General features: G+C 35.1%; 1 protein-coding gene across 4 annotated transcripts in view; it reads left to right on the top strand.

The window, feature by feature from the left end:
* MDFIC (MyoD family inhibitor domain containing) overlaps positions 1 to 18506 on the top strand; it is a 108406-nt gene extending 89900 nt beyond the window's left edge. For 3 of the 4 annotated variants that reach the window (XM_037150048.2, XM_037150049.2, XM_053662953.1), the window contains one exon: positions 15855 to 18504. In XM_037150048.2, coding sequence (XP_037005943.2) covers positions 15855 to 16102 — 248 coding nt within the window. In that variant the 3' untranslated portion in view covers positions 16103 to 18504. Of the gene's footprint in view, positions 1 to 15854 lie in introns of all 4 variants that reach the window. The other variant, XM_037150050.2, reaches the window with a different exon arrangement.
* The last annotated feature ends 4544 nt before the right edge of the window (positions 18507 to 23050 follow it).

Genomic DNA, 23050 nt, shown 5'->3' with positions numbered 1-23050 from the left:
GTGCTTAAATCACTAACCACCATTGAAATGTAAGTTGAAACCACAATTAGATATCACCTCAACATCATGGGAATATAATATAGCCACTATGAAAAACATTTTGGAGTTTCTTCAGAAAATTAAAAATAGAACTACATATGATCCTAATTGCACTTCAGGGTATTTATTTGAAGGAAATGAAAAGAAAGATATGTGCACCCCCATGTTCCCTATAGCATTATTTGCAATAACCAAGATATGGAAGCAACCTAAGTGACTATCAGTGGATGAATGAATAAAGAAGTAATACATATATACAATAGAGAGTTTATTCAACCATAAAATGAAAAAACAGAATGAGGAAATATGGTCATTTACAACAACATGCATAGACCTTGAAGTGTCATCATCCTTAGTGAAATATGTCAGACCGAGAAAGACAAATACCCTATGATCTTAAGTATATATAGAATCCTAAAGGGAGAAAGAGAGAGAGTGGAAAGGAGGAAGGCAGGAGGGAGAGAGAGAGGAAGGAAGGAAGGAAGGAAGTGAAGGAAGGAAGTGAAGGAAGGAAGTGAAGGAAGGAAAAAAGGAAGAAAGGAAGGAAGGAAACAAGGAAACAGTGAGCTCATAGATAAAAAGAACTGATGGAGCGCTGGCTGGTGTGGCTCGGTGGATTGAGCATGGGGCTGGGAACCAAGCAACCACGGTTCGATTCCCGGTCAGGGCACATGCCTGGGATGCAGGCCAGTTCTCTCCCTCTCTCCTTCCTTTCCCCTCTAAAGATAAATAAATAAAATCTTTTAAAAAAAAAAAAAAAAGAACTGATGGACAGTAGCCAGAGGTGGTCATTGGGGCTGGCAAAATGATACAATGATACAAATGATACAAGTTTCCCATTATAAAATAAGTAATGGGGATGTAACTTAACACCATTGTGAGTGTAGTTAATATTGTATTACATATTTTAAAGTTTTTAAGAGAATAGATCTTAAAAGTTCTCATCACTAGAAAAAGAAATTGTAACTAAGTATGATGATGGATGTTAACTAGGCATTGTGGTGATCATTTCACAGTATAAATAAATATAGGATCATTATTTTATGTACCTGAAACTAATATAATGTCGTATGTCAATTACACCTCAATAAAAATAAATAAAAAGTGTCTAATATTGCAAGGATGTTATTTTATCATCATCATCATCACCTTTTACAGAACTACCCCAGTAGATAATATGTCTTTTTTTAAAGCTGATTTCTTTTTATAATAGCTTGCATAATATTTCAACAAGAACAAAAAAGAGGGAAAGCTGAAATGTGATTTGTGAAATACACATGGTTGTGTAAAGATCCTGAGAAACAAAAGGTGTCCTAGTATATATGTTATTTTCTTAAACTTTATAAAATGTGACTTTTAGAAAGGACCACTTGAATAAGTGCTCCTGTTAGGTCATAACCCAATTACTGGATCAAACTCTGACAGTTTAGGATATTTAAATAAATCAACTAAAGATCAAGTAGTGGGCTTATTGAATAGTGAAGCAAAAAATTTGTAGTGTATCCACTTACTGTAATTTAAAATACAAACATGGAGTGAAAGGGAACCCTAGTGCACTGTTGGTGGGATTACAGACTGGTACAACCATTATGGAAAACAGTATGGAATATTTTCAGAAAACTAAAAATGGATCTGCATTTTGACCCCGCAATCCCACTGCTAGGATTATATTCTAAGAATCCTAAAACACCAATCCAAAAGAACCTATGCACCCCAATGTTCATAGCAGCACAATTTACAATGGCCAAGTGTTGGAAGCAACCTAGGTGCCCCTCAGTAAATGAATGGATCCAAAAACAATGGTACATTTACACAATGGAATACTACAAAGCAGAAAGAAAGAAGGAGCTCCTACCCTTTGCAACAGCATGGATGGAATTGGAAAGCATTATGCTGAGTGAAATAAGCCAGGTGGTGAAAGACAAATACCATATGATCTCACCTTTAACAGAACCTAATCAACAAAACAAAGAAACAAGCAAAATATAACCAAAGACACTGAAATAGAAAACAGGCTGACAGTGACCAGAGGGATCAGGGGAGGGAATTTCAGGGGAAAAGGGGAAGTGTTTTCAGGAACCAAGTATAAAGTATACATGGACAATAATAAGGGGTGGGGGTGGAAATGGGAGAGAGGTGGGGAGGGCTGGGGGTGGGCTGGGGTAGGGGTAAAAGGCAGAAAACTGTACTTGAACAACAATTAAAATTTTTAAAAAATTAAAAGTCAGGCTTAATTAATTCACTAAATTATGTAAAAATTTAAAAAGCATTAAAAATAAAAAATAAAAATAAAAGCTATCCAAATATGTTTTCAAAAATAAAATACAAATGTACCTTCCATAAGAGGAGGATGAATTCCAGAATTTGGAGAGGTGATAGGAAATTTACTGAGGAGTTCTTTCATTAGGTATTGGAAAATGTTGCTGTTTTTTTTCCCCCAAGGTTCTTTTAAGTTTGTTGAATGAAAATTATAAGGATTATTGTTGCTTCATAAGTGTGGTCACCCTTGTTTTGCAGTATAAAACATCATTCTCTTTATTTTACTCCTGATCTAACTCAGTTTCTTCAACAGGAGAATGTGTTCTGGCTAAGACCCATGACCTCATGGGGACAGCAGTGTGCCAGAGAATTTTTCTGTTTAGGAGGCATACTTTCAGTTTATGCAGGCAGTTGGTCAGTCTGTACTATAGGCCAGATACTGTGAGTCCTCTGACTTAGAGACACAGAGCTACTTAGAGCTGAGCTACTATGCTATATTAGTAAATATTTCTTGCCCCCATGAACACTTGAGGAAGTGAACTCCCTGAAGATGTCTGTGTCTTGTTCTGCACAGATGTCTTTTCACCAAAGCCATACACTAACTTAGGTATTCTGGCTGGGATTCAGGACCACCAAAACCTACCTCTAGCCTGCATTTTTTGTGTTGAGAAGTAACAGTAAAGCAGTATCTGGGAGTAGGAATGCCCCTAGCCAGTTGGACTTCCTCTGCACAGTGAGCACTCCTATCAGGCAGATGTTGTAAGCCTTAGCAGTAAGTCATGGGGACAACTCATGGTTTCTCTGTAGCTTTGGTTGTAGAGCTGCAGAATCAGGTTTGTTCTCAATGCAATTTCCTAAATTACTAATTATACATGTTCTCATCTGCAAGTTGTTGTTTGGTATATTTTTTTGTACCTGTGTTTCTCAGTATATAGTTTATGTGATAGGGACCTGATTAACAAAGTATTTTCAAGTATTTTAAGTCATAGGAAATATTATTTGAGATTAGTCAAGATAAGATACATGCAGATCTGCATTTGCTCAAAGAGGCTGTAGGTTGGTTATTCTCAGAAACCACTGCTCTTTAATTTCCCTGTACTCTGCTGTTTGGTGTCTTTGTTCAAAGAAATTCAGAGCAAATCATACCATATCTTAAAAGAAGGAAACTAAAGAAATAGAAACTTGCTTCGAATAGAGCTGAGTTTACTGTGCAGATTGTTTTCTGCTGGCTCTTTAGGGATCCTTTTACTATTAAAACTGTTTTCCTTGCATTTTGCTAGTATTTTTGCCCACATATGATTTAGTAAATTAATTGGGGATAATTTTATTATTGAACTAACATATTCTTATAAAAATGAATCTACAGTCTCATTTTAAACACAACAAAGTCCCTTGGATCAGTCATCTGAAATACTTTCACCAGTCATCTGAGGTGATGTTTTAGTAGGTTTCAGTTGTCTTCATGGTATTGGGAAGCTAGCTATTTTCCACAGATACCAGCTACATGGGTTTAACACTGATGATTTTACATAACACACAGAGTTTTGATTCAATTTGTGTCTGCAGTAATTCATAACCTTTTATTATTATTTTTTTTAATCAAATGCTCTGCTGAAGACTTCCTGTCATGATTTTAGCTACTTGGCTGCTGGTAGTTTCCTTTGTTTTCCTAAATTTATAGTAGTCAGTCTTGTGCTGTGTTTTCTTCTCAGTAATACACTACATTGTGCAGTTCTTGCTTGGCCAAGTTCAGGATGGAATCCCTTCTGAAAACCTTAGTTGACTTGTCAAAGCTTAATACTTTGGACAAAATCTGCAGCTATGACTCAATAAAACCATAAAAACTAAAACCCTCATGAACAGTGTGAAAAGAATTGTTTCTGATGGTAAACTACATAGATGAGGAGGATTCATCTTTTTTTGTTAGTTTCTCTTTGTAACTTTGATAATTATAATCCTGTGTTTCAGATAAAACCAATATTTAATACTTTTTATGATTCTTTTTTTAAAGATTTTATTTATTTTATTTTTAGAGAGGGGGAGGGAGGAAGGGGGAAAGAAGTAGAGAAACATCAATGTGTGGTTACCCCATCGCACACCCCCTACTGGGGGACCCAGCCCACAACCCAGGTATGTGGCCTTGACTGGGAATTGAACCAGCAACACTTTGGTCTGTGGACTGGCACTTAATTCACTGAACCACACCATCCAGGTTCTTTTATGATTCTTGATTCTGCTGAGGATGATGAGAGTGATAGTGCTAACAATTAATCATTATTTTTTTCTTAGTTTATTTTAACCTTTTTATTACCCCAAGTCACAAACTACTGTTTCTAGAACACAACCAAAAAGAAAAATGTTTCTGGCAAGGGATAAAAATCATATTACTAAATTGATTGATAGTATTATGGATTTGTTTGTATGTTTGGTTGTTATATCTAGGAATTTCTCTACTTTCTGGTAGATGTCACTTTAAATGTACCTTGCTTAATATCACTTTAATCTCTAAAATGCATTTTGGTTTGTGGCTTTTTCTTAAGAGACTTGGTATTTCAGAGTAGCCTCAAGTGCTTTTCTAGTAAATTAAATTGAACCTATGTTTAGAGATGTTTATTTTTGTTAAATTTTTGTTTGTTTTTTAATCTTTTTATTGTTGTTCAATTACAATTGTCTCCATTGTTTTCCTATTGCTCTCCTCTACCCTGCCCACCACCCTCTCCCACATTCAATACTCCCTCCACTGTTGTCCTTGTCCATGGGTCCGTTATTCATGTTCCTTGACTTGACCCTCTCCTTTCTTTTCTTATTCCCCACTGCAGCTCCCCTCTGGTCACTGTCAATTTGTTCTTTATTTCCATGTCTCTGGTTATAGTTTGCTCACTAGTTTGTTTTGTTGATTAGGTTCCACTTACAGGTAAGATCAAAGGGTATTTGTCCTTCACACTGGTTCATTTCATGTGGCATAACACTCTCCAGTTCCATCCATGCTGTTTCAAAGGATAGGCTTTCCTTCTTTCTGTATGCTTTGTAGTATTCCGTTGTGTAAATGTACCACAATTTTTTGCTCCACTTATTTACTGATGTATACTTAGGCTGTTTCCAGCAGTTGGCTATTGTTTATTTTGCTCTTATGAACATTGAGGTGCATACGTTCTTCTGAATTGGTGTTTCAGGGTTCTTAGGATATAATCCCAGCAGTGAAATTGCTGGATCCAAAGGAAGGTCCATTTTTAGTTTCCTGAGGAAATCCATACTGTTTTCCACAGTGGCTGTACTAGTTTACATTTCCACCAACAGTGTACTAGAGTTCCCTTTTCTCTACAACCTCTCCAATACTTTGTTGATTTGTTTATGATGGCCATTCTGACCAGTGTGAGGTGGTATCTCATTGTGGTTTTAATTTGCATTTCTCTGATAGCTAGTGATGCTGAGCACCCTTTCATATGACCATGGGCCCTCTGTATGTCCTCTTTTGAGAAGTGTGTAGTCAGGTCCTTTGCCCATTTTTTTATTGGCTTTTTTTGTCTTCCTGCTGTGGAGTCATGTGAGTTCTTTATGTATTTTAGAGATCAAACCCTTGTCTGAGGTATCTTTGGCAAATATGTTTTCCCATAGAGTTAGTTCCCTTTTTATTTTGCTGATATTTTCTTTAGCCACCCAGAAGCTTTTTAATTTGATGTTTTCTCAATTGTTTATTTTTTCTCTTTATACCCCTTGCTCTAAAGGACATGTAGGTGAAAATATTGCTATGTGGAATATCTGAGATTTTCTATCCTATGTTCTCTTCTAGGAATTTTATGGTGTCACAACTTATATTTGTCTTTTATCCGTCTTGAGTTTATTTTTGTATATGGTGTAAGTTGGCAGTCGAGTTTCATTTTTTTGCATATAGTTGTTCAACACCATTTGTTTAAGAGGTTATTTTTACTCCATTTTATGCTTCTGCCCTCTTTATTGAATATTAATTGACCGTAGAGACTTGGGTTTATTTCTGGACTCTCTCTATTCTGTTACATTGACCTATGTGTCTGTTCTTATATCATTATCAGACTCTTTTGATTACAGTGGTCTTATAATATACTTTGATGTTAGGTATTGTGATCCCTTATACTTTGTTATTCTTTCTCAAAAAAGCTGAAACTTTTTGGGGTCATTTATGGTTCCATATAAATTCTTGAATTAAGTTTTAACATTTACATAAAGAGCTTATTCTTTTGAGACTTCTTTCTACCATTCTAGTTTTTCCACTAGAGTTCCTAGGTAATCTCTACATTGTTCTTGTTCATATAACTGTAGACTTTAATTTTTTTTTTAAATCTTTTTTTTTTTAAATCTTTTTTTTGAGTTTTTTTATTTATTTTGAGGGGAGGGGGGGATTAATTTATATTTTAAATTCACAGAGTTCTTTCTTTCGATTGAGACATCATCTCTTTGTTATATTTTAACAATTGACTAGCAGCAGCTCATCAACTTTGCTCTTACTTGTTGCAGGTTAACATTTACTATAAACTCTTCATTAAAACTGAAATTCAAAATTATCTTTAGAATGGAAAAGAAAGTTAACTTTAGGCCAAAAACAAATCCTCAAGACAAATCAGCCGGAATTTTTGTATTTATAGCTACTCTTCCTTCCAGTAAGATGAAGCAGCTGTTTGTTTGGAGTGACCCATCTCTGCAGTGGTAGCCCACACAGCATGCTGTATCAGAGCATGGTCAATGTGTGGGCTCTGACCCTGGCTCTGCTACTTTATTGCTTCTATGACCTGGGTCAATTTCCTAAATTTTCTCTTTCTGTATTGGTAAAATGGGGATAATATCAGAACTGCTTCTAAGGAATGTTATAGGAAGTGAATGAATTAATATTTATAAAGAGTGTAAAGAGAGTTTAGTACAAAGCAGGTTTCTTAAATAAATAGTGTTTTTAAAAATGAAAGAGTGATTAAAAACAACACTGCCCTAAGATGACACCTGTCCTAAATCTGACAACAGCAAATAAATACTTCTTCTTCATTAATGCTAAGCTTCCCTTTTATGGAAAACCACCACTTATACCCATTAATTATAGAAATCATGTGTTCTAAAAGACAGGCTAGAAAAAGAGTGTTTGGTCTATTTAGGGCTAAGAAATTTTTGTTTTTATTTCCTTTGTTTACTAAAAATACAAAGACATTTTAATAGACAAATTATCTAGAAGATCTTGTTGGCTAACTATATGAGTGTGGAGAAATTTTCTTCTTGGCATAGGGCTTGTGATTTCCAAATGAAAAGTGCCATTATTATCCATGATCTGGAAGAGATTTTAATTGTCAAATGAATATATCCTGAGTGGCAATGAGTTGCTTAGTTTGGAATGTCATTCCCACTCTTCTTCATGGGGGACTGATACCTTTTCACACTGAACTAATGGGCACATATGAAAGTATGACAGTTTCAAAGATTGGTGAGTATATAAAATAATGAGCATTTTCATACTTGATTGGTGGAGTAAATTTTGGAACAGTCATTTTAGAAACAAATTTAGAATTACCTAATAAGGTATGCACATATGCACATCCTGTGACCCACCCATTCTACTGCTAATTATTTAACATATGTTCTACCAGACTTACACAAAAGTATTTCAAACAGTCACATTTGGAATACCAAAGATACTGGAAATGAACAAAACATTCATAAATAGTATGATGGATAAATAAATTATGGTGCATTAAATCAAAGGAATATAATGCACCTGCAAAAGAGATGAACCATTCTTACATGAATCAACAAGCATAAGTCTGAAACACATAGGTTGAATAAAAAATGCTCTACAAATGGTTTACTTTACTTTCTGGTCAATTATGTATGGATGTTTATATATGTTTTGTGTTCCATTCTTTACCCATATGTACTGTCTTTTAAATTGAAAATTTAGATTGTTGTGTGTACTGTATCCTGCCCTGCTTTGTTCTGTGAAGTCCTGATTCTCTACAATATTCACTATTGTAAACAATGAAAAGCAAGAGGAAGAATTATTCAACATTCATGACAGTGATTATATCTCAGAACAGGAAGATATACTTAGGAAGGGACCAAAGGAGGCTTTGAAGATACTATAGCCCTGAGTCCAAAGGCTAGATAAGATTACCATTCTTTCCCCTTTAAAATGGATTCATTTTATAAATATTTCTAAAATGTAAACAGTGCCCAATCAATCACATTTTCTAACCATATCTAACCATTATTAACTGTTTGGTTTTGATTACAAAATGTATATAAATTTTAATGAAACTTGTACACATAGCCAACAGACATGAAAAGATGCTCCACATAACTGTCAGAGCAATGCTAATCAGAACCACAATGAGATGTCACCTCCCACTTGTCAGAATGGCCACCATCATCAATAAATTAACAAACAAGTGTTGGCAAGATTGTGGAGAAAAGGAAACCGTCATGCAAGTAATGCTAGGAATGAATATTGGTGCGGCCACTATGGAAAACAGTATGGAGGTTCTTAAAATAATTAAAAATGGAACAGCCTTATGATCCAGTGATTCCACTTCTGGGTATGTATCCACACAAATCCAAATGTCTAATTTGAAAGAATATGTGCACCAGTATGTTCCTTGCAGCATTATTTACAACAGCCAAAATAGAGAAGGAAACCAAGTGCCCATCGGTAGATTGGATAAAAAAAGAAGTGGTGTGTGTGTGTGTGTGTGTGTGTGTGTGTGTGTGTGTGTGTTCAGCGGAATAGTATACAGCCATAAAAAGAGTGAATCTTACCACTTGCGACCCTTGAGGGTATTATGCTAAGCTAACTACATCAAAGACAAATATCATATGATTTTACTTATATGTGGGAGTTAAGGAACAATATAAAGAAAAAAACAAAACTGAAACACACTCATAGATACAGAATATAAACTGTTGGTTGCCAGAGTTTGGGGCTTGGTTAAAAAGGTGAAGGGGTTAGGAAATATTGATACAAATAGTCACAAGGATTAAAGTGCGGCATAGTAAATATGTCGGTAATATTTTAATAACTATATATGTTGCCAGGTGGGTACTATATATATTGGATGGAATCCTTAGTAAAGCATATGATTGTCTAATCACAGTGCTGTACACCTAAAACTAATACAAAATAATATTGGGTGGAAAGCTGTAACTGAAAATCTTATGCCACGTACAAGAATAAACTCAAAATGAATTAAAGATTAAATGTTAGATTCAAAACTAAAAGTCCTAAAAGAAAACATAGGTAGTAAAGTCTCAAACATTCCTTGTAGCAACACTTTTTTTCTGATATATCTCTTCAGTCAAGGAAAATAAAAAAAAAAGAAAGAAACAAGAAATGGGACTACATCGAACTAAAAAGTATTTACACAGCAAAAGAAACCATCAACAAAATGAAAAGACAGTCCACTCAATGGGAGAACATATTTACCAGTACATTGGATAAGGAGTTAATATCCAAAATTTATAAAGAACTTTTAAAATTCAACAGCAAAACCCCCCCAAACTCAATTAAAAATGGGCAAAAGACCTGAATAGACATTTCTCCAAAGAGACATACAGATGGCCAATAGACATGAAAAGTTGCTCAAGGTCACTTATCAGAGAAATGCAAATTAAAACCACAATGAGATATCACCTAACATCTACCATGATGGCTATCATCAATAAATCAACAAATAACAAATATTGGCAAGGATGTGGAGCAAGAGGCATTGTTGTTAGGAAGGCAAATTGGTGTAGCCACTGTTGGAAAGCAATATGGAGTTATCAAAAAGTTAAAAATGGAACTGCCCTATTACCCAGAGATTCCACTTCTGGGAATATATCCAAAGAAACCAAAAAAATATTTCAAAAGAATACATGTGATGTTCATTGCAACATTATTTACAATAGTCAAGATTTGGAAGCAGCTCAAGTATCCATTGGTAAATGAATGGATAAAATAGCTATGGTACAGTTGCACAGTGGACTACTACTTAGCCATAAAAAGGAAGAAAATTTTACCCTTTGTGACAGCATGGATGGATTTGGAGAACATTATGCTAAGTGATATAAGCCAGTTAGAGAAAGACAAATATCATAAGATTTTACTCATATGTGGACTCTACTGAACAAACTAAACTAACAAGCAAAATAGAGGCAGACTCATAGATAGAGAGCAGGCTGACAGCTCTTTGGGGGCAGGATTTGGGAAAGGTAGAGGGATCTAGCAAAAAAAAAAAAAACACTTCAATGCATGGACAATGGTGAGGTAATTCTGAAAGGTGAGGAAGATGGGTGGAGGTGGAAGATGTTATGGGGGGAAAACTGCTAAACTAAAAATGAATAAAATAAATAAATTCAAAAAGAAAGTAAAAAAATATTAATATAAAATGTAGATTTTAACCAAAAAAAGGAATTGATCCATCCATACATATAGTTCTAAGTATTATATATGTTATGATAAATACATAAAGAATTTACTGTTTTTTGCCATGTATAATACACACCTACATTTTTGACTCAGACTTGTAGGAAAAAATATTTTGTTTTAATTTTTCAACTCATTTATTTATATTTAGAAACAAAACTTATTTTCATATTCCAGGGTATTATTTTGCACATGGATATTGTTATTGCTTTTTAGAGTTACAGTTTTAATGAAAAGCATAAAATTAAAAACATTTATATAGATACAGAATTAGTACTACCCATGTATAATGCACATCCTTATTTTTCCCTCAAAACTTTGAGCAAAACAGTATGCATTGTACATGGCAAAATACCATAATGCTCAATAACTATTCTTAGGTTTTCTTATCTTTTTAAAAATATTTTATTTATTTCTATTTTTAGAGAGAAGGGAAAGAGAAAGGGAGAGAAACATTGATGTGTGATTGCCTCTGGCAATCCCCCTTCTGGGGACCTGGCCCACAACCCAGGCATGTGCCCTGACTGGAAATCAAACCAGTGACCCCTTGATTCACAGGCTGGCACTCAACCCACTGACGCACACCAGCCGGGGCTATTCTAAGGGTTTTTATTTATTTATTATTTTTTAACTTTTTTTATTGTTCAAGTACAGTAGTTTCCATTTTTCCTCCTAATATTATTTTTAACAACTCTTTTCCTTTAATTTTTAAAATGGTTTTCAATTCTTTCTTAAAATATTAAAGTATAGTTGTACAATATTATATTGGTTTCAGGTATACAATACAATGATATGACTTCTACTTTACAAAGTGATCACCATGATAGATCTAATGACCATTTGTCACTGTATAAAGTTATTACAGTATTGACTCTAGTCCATATGCCATGCATTATATCTTCATGACTTGTTTATTTTATAACTGGGAATTCATACATCTTTTTTTAAAATATATTTTATTGATTATGCCATTACAGTTGTTCTATTTCCTCCCTTAATTCCCCTCTACCCTGCACACCCCCTCCCCCACCCTTCCCCCCTTTAGCTTATGACCACGTGTCTCAAGTTCTTTAGATTCTATATTTCCCCTACTATTCTTGCCCTCCCCCCTGTCTATTTTCTACCTACCATTTATGCTACTTATTTTCTGTACCTTCTCCCCCCTTCTCCTCCTCCCACTCCCCTGTTGCTAACCCTCCATGTAATCTCCATTTGTATGGTTCACTCTTGATCTAGCTGTCCTCTTAGTTTGCTTTTGTTTTAGGTGTGGTTGTTAATGACTGTGAGTTTGCTGTCCTTTCACTTTTCATCTTTTTTTATCTTCTTTTTCTTAGGTAAGTCCCTTTCACATTTCCTATAATAAGGGCTTGGTGATGATGAACTCCTTGAACTTGATCTTATCTGAGAAGCACTTTATCTGCCCTTCCTTTCTAAGTGAAAGTGTTGCTGGATAGAGCAATCTTGGTTGTAGGTCTTTGGATTTCATGACTTGGAATACTTCTTTCCAGCCCCTTCTTGCCTGTAAGGTCTCTTTTGAGAAATCAGCTGACAGTCTTATGGGAAGTCCTTTGTAGGTGACTGTCCCCTTATCTCTTGCTGCTTCTAGAATTCTCTCTTTCATTTTAATCTTGGCTAATGTAATGATGATGTGCCTTAGTGTGTTCCTTCTTGGGTCCAACTTCTTTGGTACTCTCTGAGCTTCCTGGATTTTCTGGAAGTCTATTGCCTTTGCCAAATTGGGGAAGTTCTCCTTTATTATTTGCTCAAATAAGTTTTCCACTTGTGGCTATTCCTCTTCCCCTTCTGGTACCTCTATAATTCAGATGTTGGAGTGTTTAAAGATGTCCTGGAGGTTCCTAAGCCTCTCCTCATTTTTTTGAATTCTTGTTTCTTCATATTTTTGTTTGGTCATTTTTTCTTCCTTCTGGTCCCCTCCCTTGATTTGAGTCCCAATTTCCTTTCCATCACTACTGCTTTCCTGTGCATTTCCCTTCATTTCAATTAGTTTAGCCTGCATATGTTCCTCTAATTTGGAAATCAACCAGTTCTGTGAGCATCCTGATCACCAGTGTTTTGAACTGTGCTTCCGATAGGTTGGCAATTTCTTGTTCACTTAGATTTATGGGCTCTTCTCAAGCCATGTTTTGATCTGTTCGAGCCTGTTACGTATGAGGAGGGGAGCCTTAGGTGTTCGCCAGGGCAGGGCCACCCAGGTCACTGGTTTGTGATGCTGTATGTGGGGCCGGGGTCAGAGAGGGACAATCGCGATCCCCTCTGCTGCTTTCCACCACTGGGCCCTGCGCGGTCTGTCTCACTGCTCGCTCCTTCCCTGGTTTATCTGCGCAGGAACGTGTGACCACATTCAGCCTGCCGCCTTGTGCCTTCACTTGGTCCGCCTGTTGCTACCCCACACCTGGGATCCATTCTCGGCTGTGTGCCTGGGTCAGGGGATCTTTCCTGCCCAGTGTTGCTCCACTGCTGGCTCCACCCGTCTTACCCATGTGGCTGAAAGGTTCATCGTTGTCGGACTTTCGTACATTTGATTTTCTGTGGTTTGGCTGCATTTTTTGTTGCTAAGTGTTTGTTGTTTTTAAACTTTGTTGTACGAGAAGGCTCAGTGTTTCCACCTATGCCTCCATCTTGGGGAAGTCCTATTCTAAGGGTTTTTTAATTACTCATTTAAATGTTATTCATTTTCATGTGTTTTTGATCCCCCCACTTAGTCTTTTTTTTTTCTTTTTAAAGATTTGTGTATTTTAGAGAGAGGGGAAAGAAGGGAGAGAGGGAAAGAAACGTCAATGTGTGGTTGCCTCTGGTACTCTCCCAGCTGGGGACCTCTCCCCCAGACATGTGCCCTGGTTAGGAACTTAACCACTGACCCTTTGGGTCACAGGCAGGCAGGCACTCAGTGCAATGAGCCACACTACCTGGGGTACCCCCTATTTCAGCCTTGAAATACAATGATTCAACAGAGGAAAAGAAAGGTAAGGTCAACAGTGTTGTTAGAATTAGTTAATATGAGTATTTGATTGAAAGTATATTGACTAGAACTAGCTTGCTATAAGTTAAACTCTATTTTCATAATAGTAATAATAATAATGACAATGAAGCTAGCTGTTTATAACATGTTGAATATTTTAGAAATCATGGTAATAACCCTTAAAAGCTCAAATACACAAAAGTATGTAAAGAGGTATTAGGATAAAAATTTATTAAAAATGTAGAAAGAGATAAACCGCAGACACATTCTAGAAACCTGAACTTCCCAAGGTTGTGAACGTGGACTCAGTGGTTGCTTTCAGCATTCTCCTGATATGATTGGGAACTACTAAAACATGAGGGGAATATGGAAAGAAACCCGCAGACTCTTACAACTCTATGATATTTTTCCAGTTGTTCCATAGATTATTGTATGTGAGAGTTAGGCTTGGCACCGAAAAGAGTGGAACAGAAGATTGATATGTTCTTTTAGCCTTTAATTCTACAAACAGCTCTGGGTTCCCATTTGAGGTTTTTTTTGTTTTTTTTTTTCTGACCGTCCCTCCTTTTTTCCATGTAGCATTTAGAATATCACCTTGTGTTTACATAGTTCCCACTTTTGCAAAGTTAGAGATTCTCTATGAAGTTAGAGACTACAAAGAAATAGGCATATCCAAGCAGTTGAGGAGTTTACTATAGGATGATCACACAATTTACTGAAACTCATCATAGATACTCAGTTTTAAAGCTACTACAGAAACACAAAGGGTATATGACTGTTCAAGGGGGTGGTGATTGTTCTGTATTGTTGCTGTTGGTATAAGTGGAATCCCCTCATTGAAGCTTGCATGTGTAAACTACCAAAACAAACAAACAGACAAACAAACCCCAAAATAGTCCTGGTGAAAATTCACAAATATTTCTGAAATTGGACAAATGTCTTACAACATTGTTCTTAAATTATTTTATGTCATGTGTTAAATTCCTCTATAAATAGATTTCTTCATCTGATCCTTTTATTTGTCACAAAATTCTAAGGCAGCAATTTTCAACTGGTATGCCACAAGAATTTTTAAAACACACAATACCCAACTATTTAGTCAGTAGTACTGACCTCTCTTCCTTTAGATTGTCAAATAAAAAAAAAAGACAACAGCCAACACAAAAATAACTATCTAGTGTGAATGAATCTAAATTATACACTTTTTTTGTCACATGAGCAATAAATATATTTTTGATGTGTCACAGAATTTCAGTAATTAGCTTATGTATGCCATGAGAAGAAAAGGATGGAAAATCAGTGTTCTAAAGGAAAGAGTGTTAGATTGTGATCCGTTTGATTCCTCACCTTTTTGTATCAGTTCACGAAGTTTGGTAAACATTGTTTAGAAAGGGATTATTAGAGATTTCTCAGGAAATAATAGAAATGTAAACTACTTTGCCACACAGATAATGGAAAAGCAGTCTTACTGTGTCATTCACATTTATTTTAGTACCGATCCTTTTGTTAGAAATAGGCAGAAGATCGTGGATTCCAGAAACAATAGTTGTACCCAACCAAAGTGTCTGGGTTTTTATTTAATTCTTGTGAAACCAAAAATATTTGGGACCATGTAATTGAGTCAGTTTTATTGGCAAGTAGAACATGTTGATCTCAGGTTAATAAATTCCAATTAACCATTGATTCAATTATTCAGTAACACACTGAATATGTCATTTTTTTCTCTCCCAATTTTGGAGCAGTTACTGGAGCAGTTGAAGGAAATTTCTATTTTGAAGAACTTTAAGGTCATGAAATCATTTTAGCTTATGTTACAGAGAACAATAGGATATAGGGAAGATGGATTTCCAGAAAGTGGAACCTAGGACCAAGGACCATTGCACAATTTGTGAGTAATAATCTAACTCAACATGTACACACACATATCTATACAATTACAATCATTTTTTTTCAGATGGAGTATCTACTTTATAAATATCCCTTATCTAGAATGTTTTTTTTTTAGCTTCCAGCTTCCAAAAGACTTCTAAATGACTGTGCATCATTGGATTTTAGATTACTTATTTTGATCAACTCATTATTCAGTTTATTGATGATTTTTATATTTTGTGTTTCTTCTTTTTCTCAACTCACTATGTGGTCTCCTCTGGATGGAAAATGAAGATTGCTGTGTCCACTGTATCCTGGCCTGCTTGTTCTGTGAATTCCTGACCCTCTGCAATGTTGTCCTAGGACAAGCTTCATGTGGTATCTGCACCTCGGAAGCATGCTGCTGTTGCTGTGGAGATGAAATGGGGGATGACTGTAACTGCCCTTGTGACATGGATTGTGGCATCATGGATGCCTGTTGCGAATCATCAGACTGTTTGGAAATCTGTATGGAATGCTGCGGAATTTGTTTTCCTTCATAAATATTTATCTTTTGTTTGTGTTAAAACTGGAGAGTTTTTTAAAAAAAATTGTTAAGAATAAAAGCACATGGTAAGATTCTTATGAAGCAAGCAACCAAGTATTTGCTCTATTAATGCATTTAAAGTAATTTCTAAAAGCTTTTCTTTTTCCTCTAACCAAATCTACATGGTTTAATATGTGAAATTTTAATTACTTGTAAACTTCTTAATAGAAAACAGTGACCAAAAGACATTTTGACCAAAAAAAAAGCTAAATATCTCCCCCCTGTCATACATATTTCTGTTTCTTTTAATCATTCACAGGAATTTCTCTCTCCAAATGTATTATTTCTCAGTGGGTACTAAAACCAGACTTTTTTTTTATGTGTATCTATTAATGGTTAACAGTAAACATTTTTACTTTAAACTTTGGGAAACAAATCCAAACAATAGTTGGGCACCCAGTGTTTATCTGCATGCTGGTTTCCACTTTCTCCATTTGTTCAACAGACATTGAGTGCCTACTGTGTACCATCTCTTGCTGAGATGCAGAAATGAATGTCATTCAGTTTTCAGCCACGAGAGGATACATTTTAGCACAGGAGAGAGACCTGCGAAAAATGAACCTTAAGGCATACCAAAGTGAGGATTATGAGAGAGAGACTCAAAAAGTTATAGGAATAAACAGAAAAAAACAGCTAATATCTAAGGAATATTCAGAAGGCTTCAAGCAGAATGTGACATTTGAGGAAGCTTCTTGATTCATCTGCTGCTTGAATGATTATTTAGATTTAGAACAAAGTTTTAGGTGAATAGCATGAACTGTGTGTGCCCTTGAGGAAAGATGCAGTTAAAAGAAAAATGCCATAAGTATGTATTTTCTTTAGTTGTAGGGCTATAGCTTTAAAAAACTATAAAATTTAACTAAAATATTCATTTTACACATAATTTAAAAGTTATAATAAATGTTTAGATAAAAACATAAGGCCTTATAAAACAAGCTATATTTCATAAAGAATGTGAAGTAGTTTTGACAGATTACATTTAAATTAGGAGATTTTTAATGTTATAATACCAATGTTTTGATTTTGTTTTATTCAGAAGTTTTCTTTTTATTTGAGAGCTATGTGTATTGTTTTTTAAGGGGGAGGTTGTATGTTTGTTTTGGTCTGTGTCTGAAGCAATGTTATGTTTTATATACAGTTAATCTTTAATACAAGCCATTACAAACAATGGGAGTCTCGACATGCACTACTGTGACCAGATTTTAGTGTTGCAATTTTATGATAAATTGAACTAATATGATATGTTATAAAACCTTAAGTGTACAAAAATAAGTCAATGATAAAACTAACTATACAGTTATTGAGATAGAGACTTTGTGTTGCACGGATAAAAGGAAGAGGAAATTTTCACTCTATGTACTCTCCTAAGTTTGATCTTCCCAGAGTTGTAGTTTGGTTGGATTTAATGTAATGTCTTATGGAAATGTTGAAAATATACTTTAGATTAATAGTTACTTTCAGTTTTTCTGGTTGAAAATCAAATCACTTATAAAAACAAATGTATTTTTTTAGGAAGCTTTTAGCAAACCTAGCCTTTTAAGAGAGGTTTTAAATGTAAAGCATGACAATACCAGCTATGTTTTCTCCTTTAAGATGAAACCTAGTTACTACTTATACCTTTACTTAAAGGGCTTTAAAAAAATTAGCAAATTCTTGAATCCCCTGTTTACACACATACACACACAACTTTAAATGTTCTGGTTTAAATAGAATTCTAGTAAACATCTGTCTTTCTCTTGTCTAAAGAATGTGTTTCGATTGCTACATCAAATATAAGAACATCTTTGTACTATTTCTTACTAACCAGAATCTGAATATTTACCTATACCCAGCATTACCTTAGGCATAGATATTAGGAAGTAAAACTGTCATCCGTGTATTGACATATAAAGCCTTCTAATGGATCTGAAATTCTTAAACTATTTTGCTTTTTATCCTGAAAAAAATTTCAACTAAATGGTTTGTCTAATATTTAAATATATTCTGCTACTGTTCATAATAAAAATATTAGCACTTTTAAATAATATTTTTCTGTAAGAGAGAACACTAACAGAATTCTTCATATTTGTACCCATAGTACTTTTCCTCTATTGTCTACTTTGCAGTCATTCCATAAAAAAACCTTGTATTATTTTTTAAAATTAAAGTAGGCAAATGTGAAAATAGTTACAATATATTTTAGAATTTTTGTATGTAAAATGTTTTGTTGAATTATATGGCCATCTTGACTAAGTGCTATAGTTTAGAGTTATAGATTTGGTCTCTTTTTAAATATGGAAACTTAATCTTAAATATTTTTAAACTCAACCTGTATTATCCTGAATATATTATTTTGAAATAATAAAAAATGACCTCTCGTGCTTCAGAATATTTTCTTTTTCTTTTTTTAATTTTATTTATTTATCTTTAGAGGGGAAGGAGAGAGGGAGAGTAACATCAATGTATGGTTGCCTCTTGTGTGTCCCCTGCTGGGAACTGGCCTGCAGGAAACCGGCCAGCAACCCAGGCATGTGCCCTGACTGGGAATCGAACCGTGGTTGCTTGATTCCCAGGCCCGCGCTCAATCCACTGAGCTACACCAGCCAGGAGAATATTTTCTATATACATACTATGTCACTGATACTTGAAAAAATTCAACTATTAATTTGAAAAATTCAACTATTAATTTGAACTATTCATTGAATAGCCTCAATTTTAAAACCTGAGGCTTTTATCTTGTTACTTTTCTTTTTGAAGTTTTTCTAGGTTCCTTATATAAATCACATGACTCAACATACATAATAAACTTGAAAGATTCAGACTAGTTTATATTGCAAATCACAGTTGACAGGATTTCAAAGCAAAATATTTTCTTAAATGTTCATAATAAGTCAAAATTTAAGTTTGTACCTTTTTTTAAGCAACTTGTTTTCATTTCTTTGCTTTGGAATTATCTCCCAAGTTGTAAAAATTAAGGTAATTGAGAAAAAAAAATTTTACTGATTATGCTATTACAGTTGTCCCAATTTTTCCCATTTTGCCCCCCTTCCACCCAGTATCCCCCTTCCCTCGATTAGTCCACTGTCCTTTAGTTCATGTCCATGGGTCATGCATATAAGTTTTTCAGCTTCTCTATTTCCTATACTGTTCTTAACACACCCCCTGTCTATTTTGTACCTACCAATTATTCTTCTTATTCCCTGCACCTTTTCTCCCATTCTCCCCTTTACCCCTCCCAGCTGATAACCCTCCAAATGATTTCTATATCTATGATTCTGTTCCAGTTCTGATTGTTTGCTTAGTTTTTTTGTAATTTTTATTCAGTTGTTGATAGTTGTGAATTGGTTGCCATTTTAATGTTCATAGTTTTGATCTTTCTCTTAAATAAATCCCTTTAACATTTTATGTAATAACAGCTTGGTGGTGATGAACTCCTTTAGCTGTACCATGTTTTGGAGGCACTTTATCTACCCTCCCATTCTAAATGATAGCTTTGCTGGATAGAGTAATCTAGGTTGTGGGTCCTTGCTTTTCATCACTTTGAATACTTTTTGCCAGTCCCTTTTTGCTTGCAAAGTTTCTTTTGAGAAATCAGCTGAAAGTCTTATGGAAACTCCTTTGTAGGTAACTCTTCTTTTCTCTTGCTGCTTTTAAGATTCTTTATCTTCAACCTTTGGCATTTTAATTATGATGTGTGTTAGTGTGGTCCTCTTTGGGTCCAAGTTGTTTGGGACTCTGTGCTTTCTGGACTTGCATGTCTATTTCTTTCACCAAAGCAGGGAAGTTTTCTTTCATTATTTTTTTCAAATAAACTTCCAGTTTCTTGCTATTCCTCTTCTCCTCCTGGCATTCCTGTGATTCAGATGTTGGTATCTTTGAAGATGTCTGAGAGGCTCTTTACGCTATCCTCATTTTTTTACATTTTTTCTTGCTCTCTGGTTGAATGCTTATTTCTTCCTTATGTTCCAAATTATTGATTTGAATCCTTGCTTCATCCCAACTGTTGGTTTCCTGTAGATTTTTCTTTATTTCACTTAGTGGAAACTTTATTTCTTCCTGGGTCTTTTTTATCTGTTGCTGGACTCCGTGAGCATCCTGATTATCAGTGTTTTGAACTCTGCATCTGATAAGTTGGTTATCTCTATTTCAATTTAGGTCTTTTGGGGGGGTTTGTTCTGTTCTTTCATTTGGGCTATATGTCTTTGTCTCCTCAATTTGTCATCCTCCCTGTGTTTGTCTCTGTGGTTAGGTAGAGCTGCTTTGAGTCTCTGTCTTAGCAGCATGGCCTATTGTAGAAAGAGCAGCTGTAAATTGTGTAGGGTGGAGCATTAGGTAATTACAAGGACGAGGCAAACCGCTTCACCACTTCAGCCACTTTGTGGCTGTCTGTGGGAGGTAAGGCTCAGACAGGGAACAGTGCCACTGCCTGGCTTCTGGAGGTTTGCTCAGCACTCACCCCATTTCCATTCACTTCACCAAACTGTACATAAGAAACTGGAGCCCTTCCAGCGGCTGCCCTGGTACTGAATCCAAGAGTGTGTGGGTTCGTGTGTGTTCTAAGACTTTGCAGTGCCCTTTAAGAGGGGCCTCCTTAAAATCTGGCAGTTCCTTTTCCCACCCCAATCCTTACTGGTTTTTACAGCCAGAAGTTATAAGGATTTATCTTCCCAGCCCTAGAACCCTGGGCTGTACAGTCTGGCCTGGGGCTAGGATTGATGGCTCCCAAGATATCCCTCCCAGGTTTTATCCATTACAGTGAATGCGGGACTGCTTATTTTGCCACTGCCATCACCTCACCATGCCACCCCACATTCCCTTGCCTCTCTGCCTGTCTCCACATCTCATCTCCTACTCATCTGGATGAATCCTTCTTCAAATCCTTGGTTGTCAGATCTCTATACAGTTCAATTTTCTGGCAGTTTTGGGCATTATTTTGAGGTTTAATTGTAAATCTCTGTGGTTGTGTGAAGAGGTAAAGTGTGTCTACCTATGCCTTCATCTTGTCCAGAAGTCCATGGTAATTTTTTATGCATCATAAATTAAACATGAACAATATGAAATTAGATATTAGATTTAATAAATTTCACCCAAAGGCAAGTCGTCATTAGTATTTTCATCTAGGCTTTTTATTTGACACAATTTTTAAGTAGCAGGAAAGTTTTTATAGTTAGCATTTAATCCATTCCATCACTTTAGAAGTTTTTGATTTTTAAATGTAATAATTTCATTTTTTTTGTTTTTTACAGTATATTAACTATATCCAATTTTCTCACCTAAAGTAGTCAGTGTTTCTCTGAACAGTTCAAGGAGTAACCAAGGCAACCTTATGTAATAAAATTCCATTCTTTATCTATACAAACTATCAGTGCCCTAGATTCCAATGCTATAAATGTCAAAGTCATTTCCTAACTTAAATAAGACTCAAGTCCAGAGGCTTTGTGGTATACCCTCTTGAATTCCAATTCTAATGCTTTGATTTACCCAACCACCTAATGAATGTTTATTTATTAATAAGGTTATTTTTTCAAATTATTCAAGACTTTATGCCCTTTCCAATTACTTGTGATTTGTGGGCCTGTAGTTTTGTTACATTTAATCTGACAGGCAAGGTAAAATTTTATCAAATACTAAAATAGCATTTTTCTCTTTTACACTAATGTAATAAAGCATACCACTTTTTGTTTTCAAAGGTGGTTAAGATATTAATAGGTTTATTCCACAAAATATTTTTAAGTCGAAGATTAGGTACTACAAAAGGAGTCCTTTTTACCATTTTTATGCCCCACTATAACTGGTAACTTTAGCGACTTTTCTCTAGGTACCTCAAAAGAGTCATATAACACTCAAGAAGTTTCAACCTAGGAAAGAAGTTTGGCACTTCCCATGAGAAAAATCTTAGTTTCAACAGTGACACTACTCATATTTACTTGCTTATTTAAGATTGCTTGTAGAGATTTTGTTTAAAATGGAAAGGGTTGTGGAAAAGGGGTGACATTGTTATATAGCCCTTATGTGGAGGGTGGTTTTTGCAAAAACTATCATTTGATAATAAATAAATAAGTAAATAAATAAATAAATTCACATTGCAAAATTCCTAATGAATAATAGTCATTTCCTCTGCTTTAAATGACTGGAAATTAAAATATTATATAAGAAATCAAATTTTAATTAACACTCAATCTGGAGGTGAAAAAGAATTATAAGAAAAATCATAGCCAAGCCCCAGCTAGAAAGCAGGATCTCTAGGGAAGCAAAAATCTGTACCATCCCATTCTTCATAGAACTTGAACAATAGTGTAACATTTCCCACTGGGGCTACAACTATACCTCCCAACCTGCCAGATGTCAACATGTGAGTAGTTTCCTGTTTTCCAACTGACTTGGCTAGTAGTTGTAGTTCCATTTTTTTGACCTTTGTTTATGACCTCAGTGCTCACTAAAGGATTCCTGAATTTTGTTGTGAAGTTACCATGAAGGAATAATTTTAGATACCATCCTTTAGCGCATTACCAATATGGGGTACAGATATATATGTTAAAAATAAAATATAGCTCTGCAATTAAGTGTTCACTTCCAGGTAGATCTTTGTGTGAGTTTCAGTTGAGAATGTATTTTTTAGGAAAATAGTGAAAAGCAAATTCAAACAAATTCTAAGTTTAGCTTGAAAAATTGAAAAGGTTCTTAAGTTCTGTCTGATGCATAAAGGGATAGAAGCAAAGGAATTACATTCCAAAGCCAAGAAAGAGAGTGTACAAAAGCAGTTGATTCACTTGACATAGTTCATAGCCTTTCACAAAAGAATAAAAGCCTGTTGAGCAGGGAACCAAAGGATCTCATTATAGGATGAAGCAAAGCCATATTAAAGCTTGTGCACTAGTAACTATGTCTAAAAACAGCCTGCTGTTTTATATTGAACCCATACATT

Source organism: Artibeus jamaicensis, unplaced genomic scaffold (genome assembly GCF_021234435.1).
Source record: "Artibeus jamaicensis isolate MK-2021 breed Jamaican fruit bat unplaced genomic scaffold, CSHL_Jam_final contig_311, whole genome shotgun sequence".
In the NCBI taxonomy this organism is placed as follows: domain Eukaryota; kingdom Metazoa; phylum Chordata; class Mammalia; order Chiroptera; family Phyllostomidae; genus Artibeus; species Artibeus jamaicensis.
The sequence above is the reverse complement of the archived record's forward strand: the minus strand, read 5'-3'. Positions and strand labels throughout refer to the sequence as shown.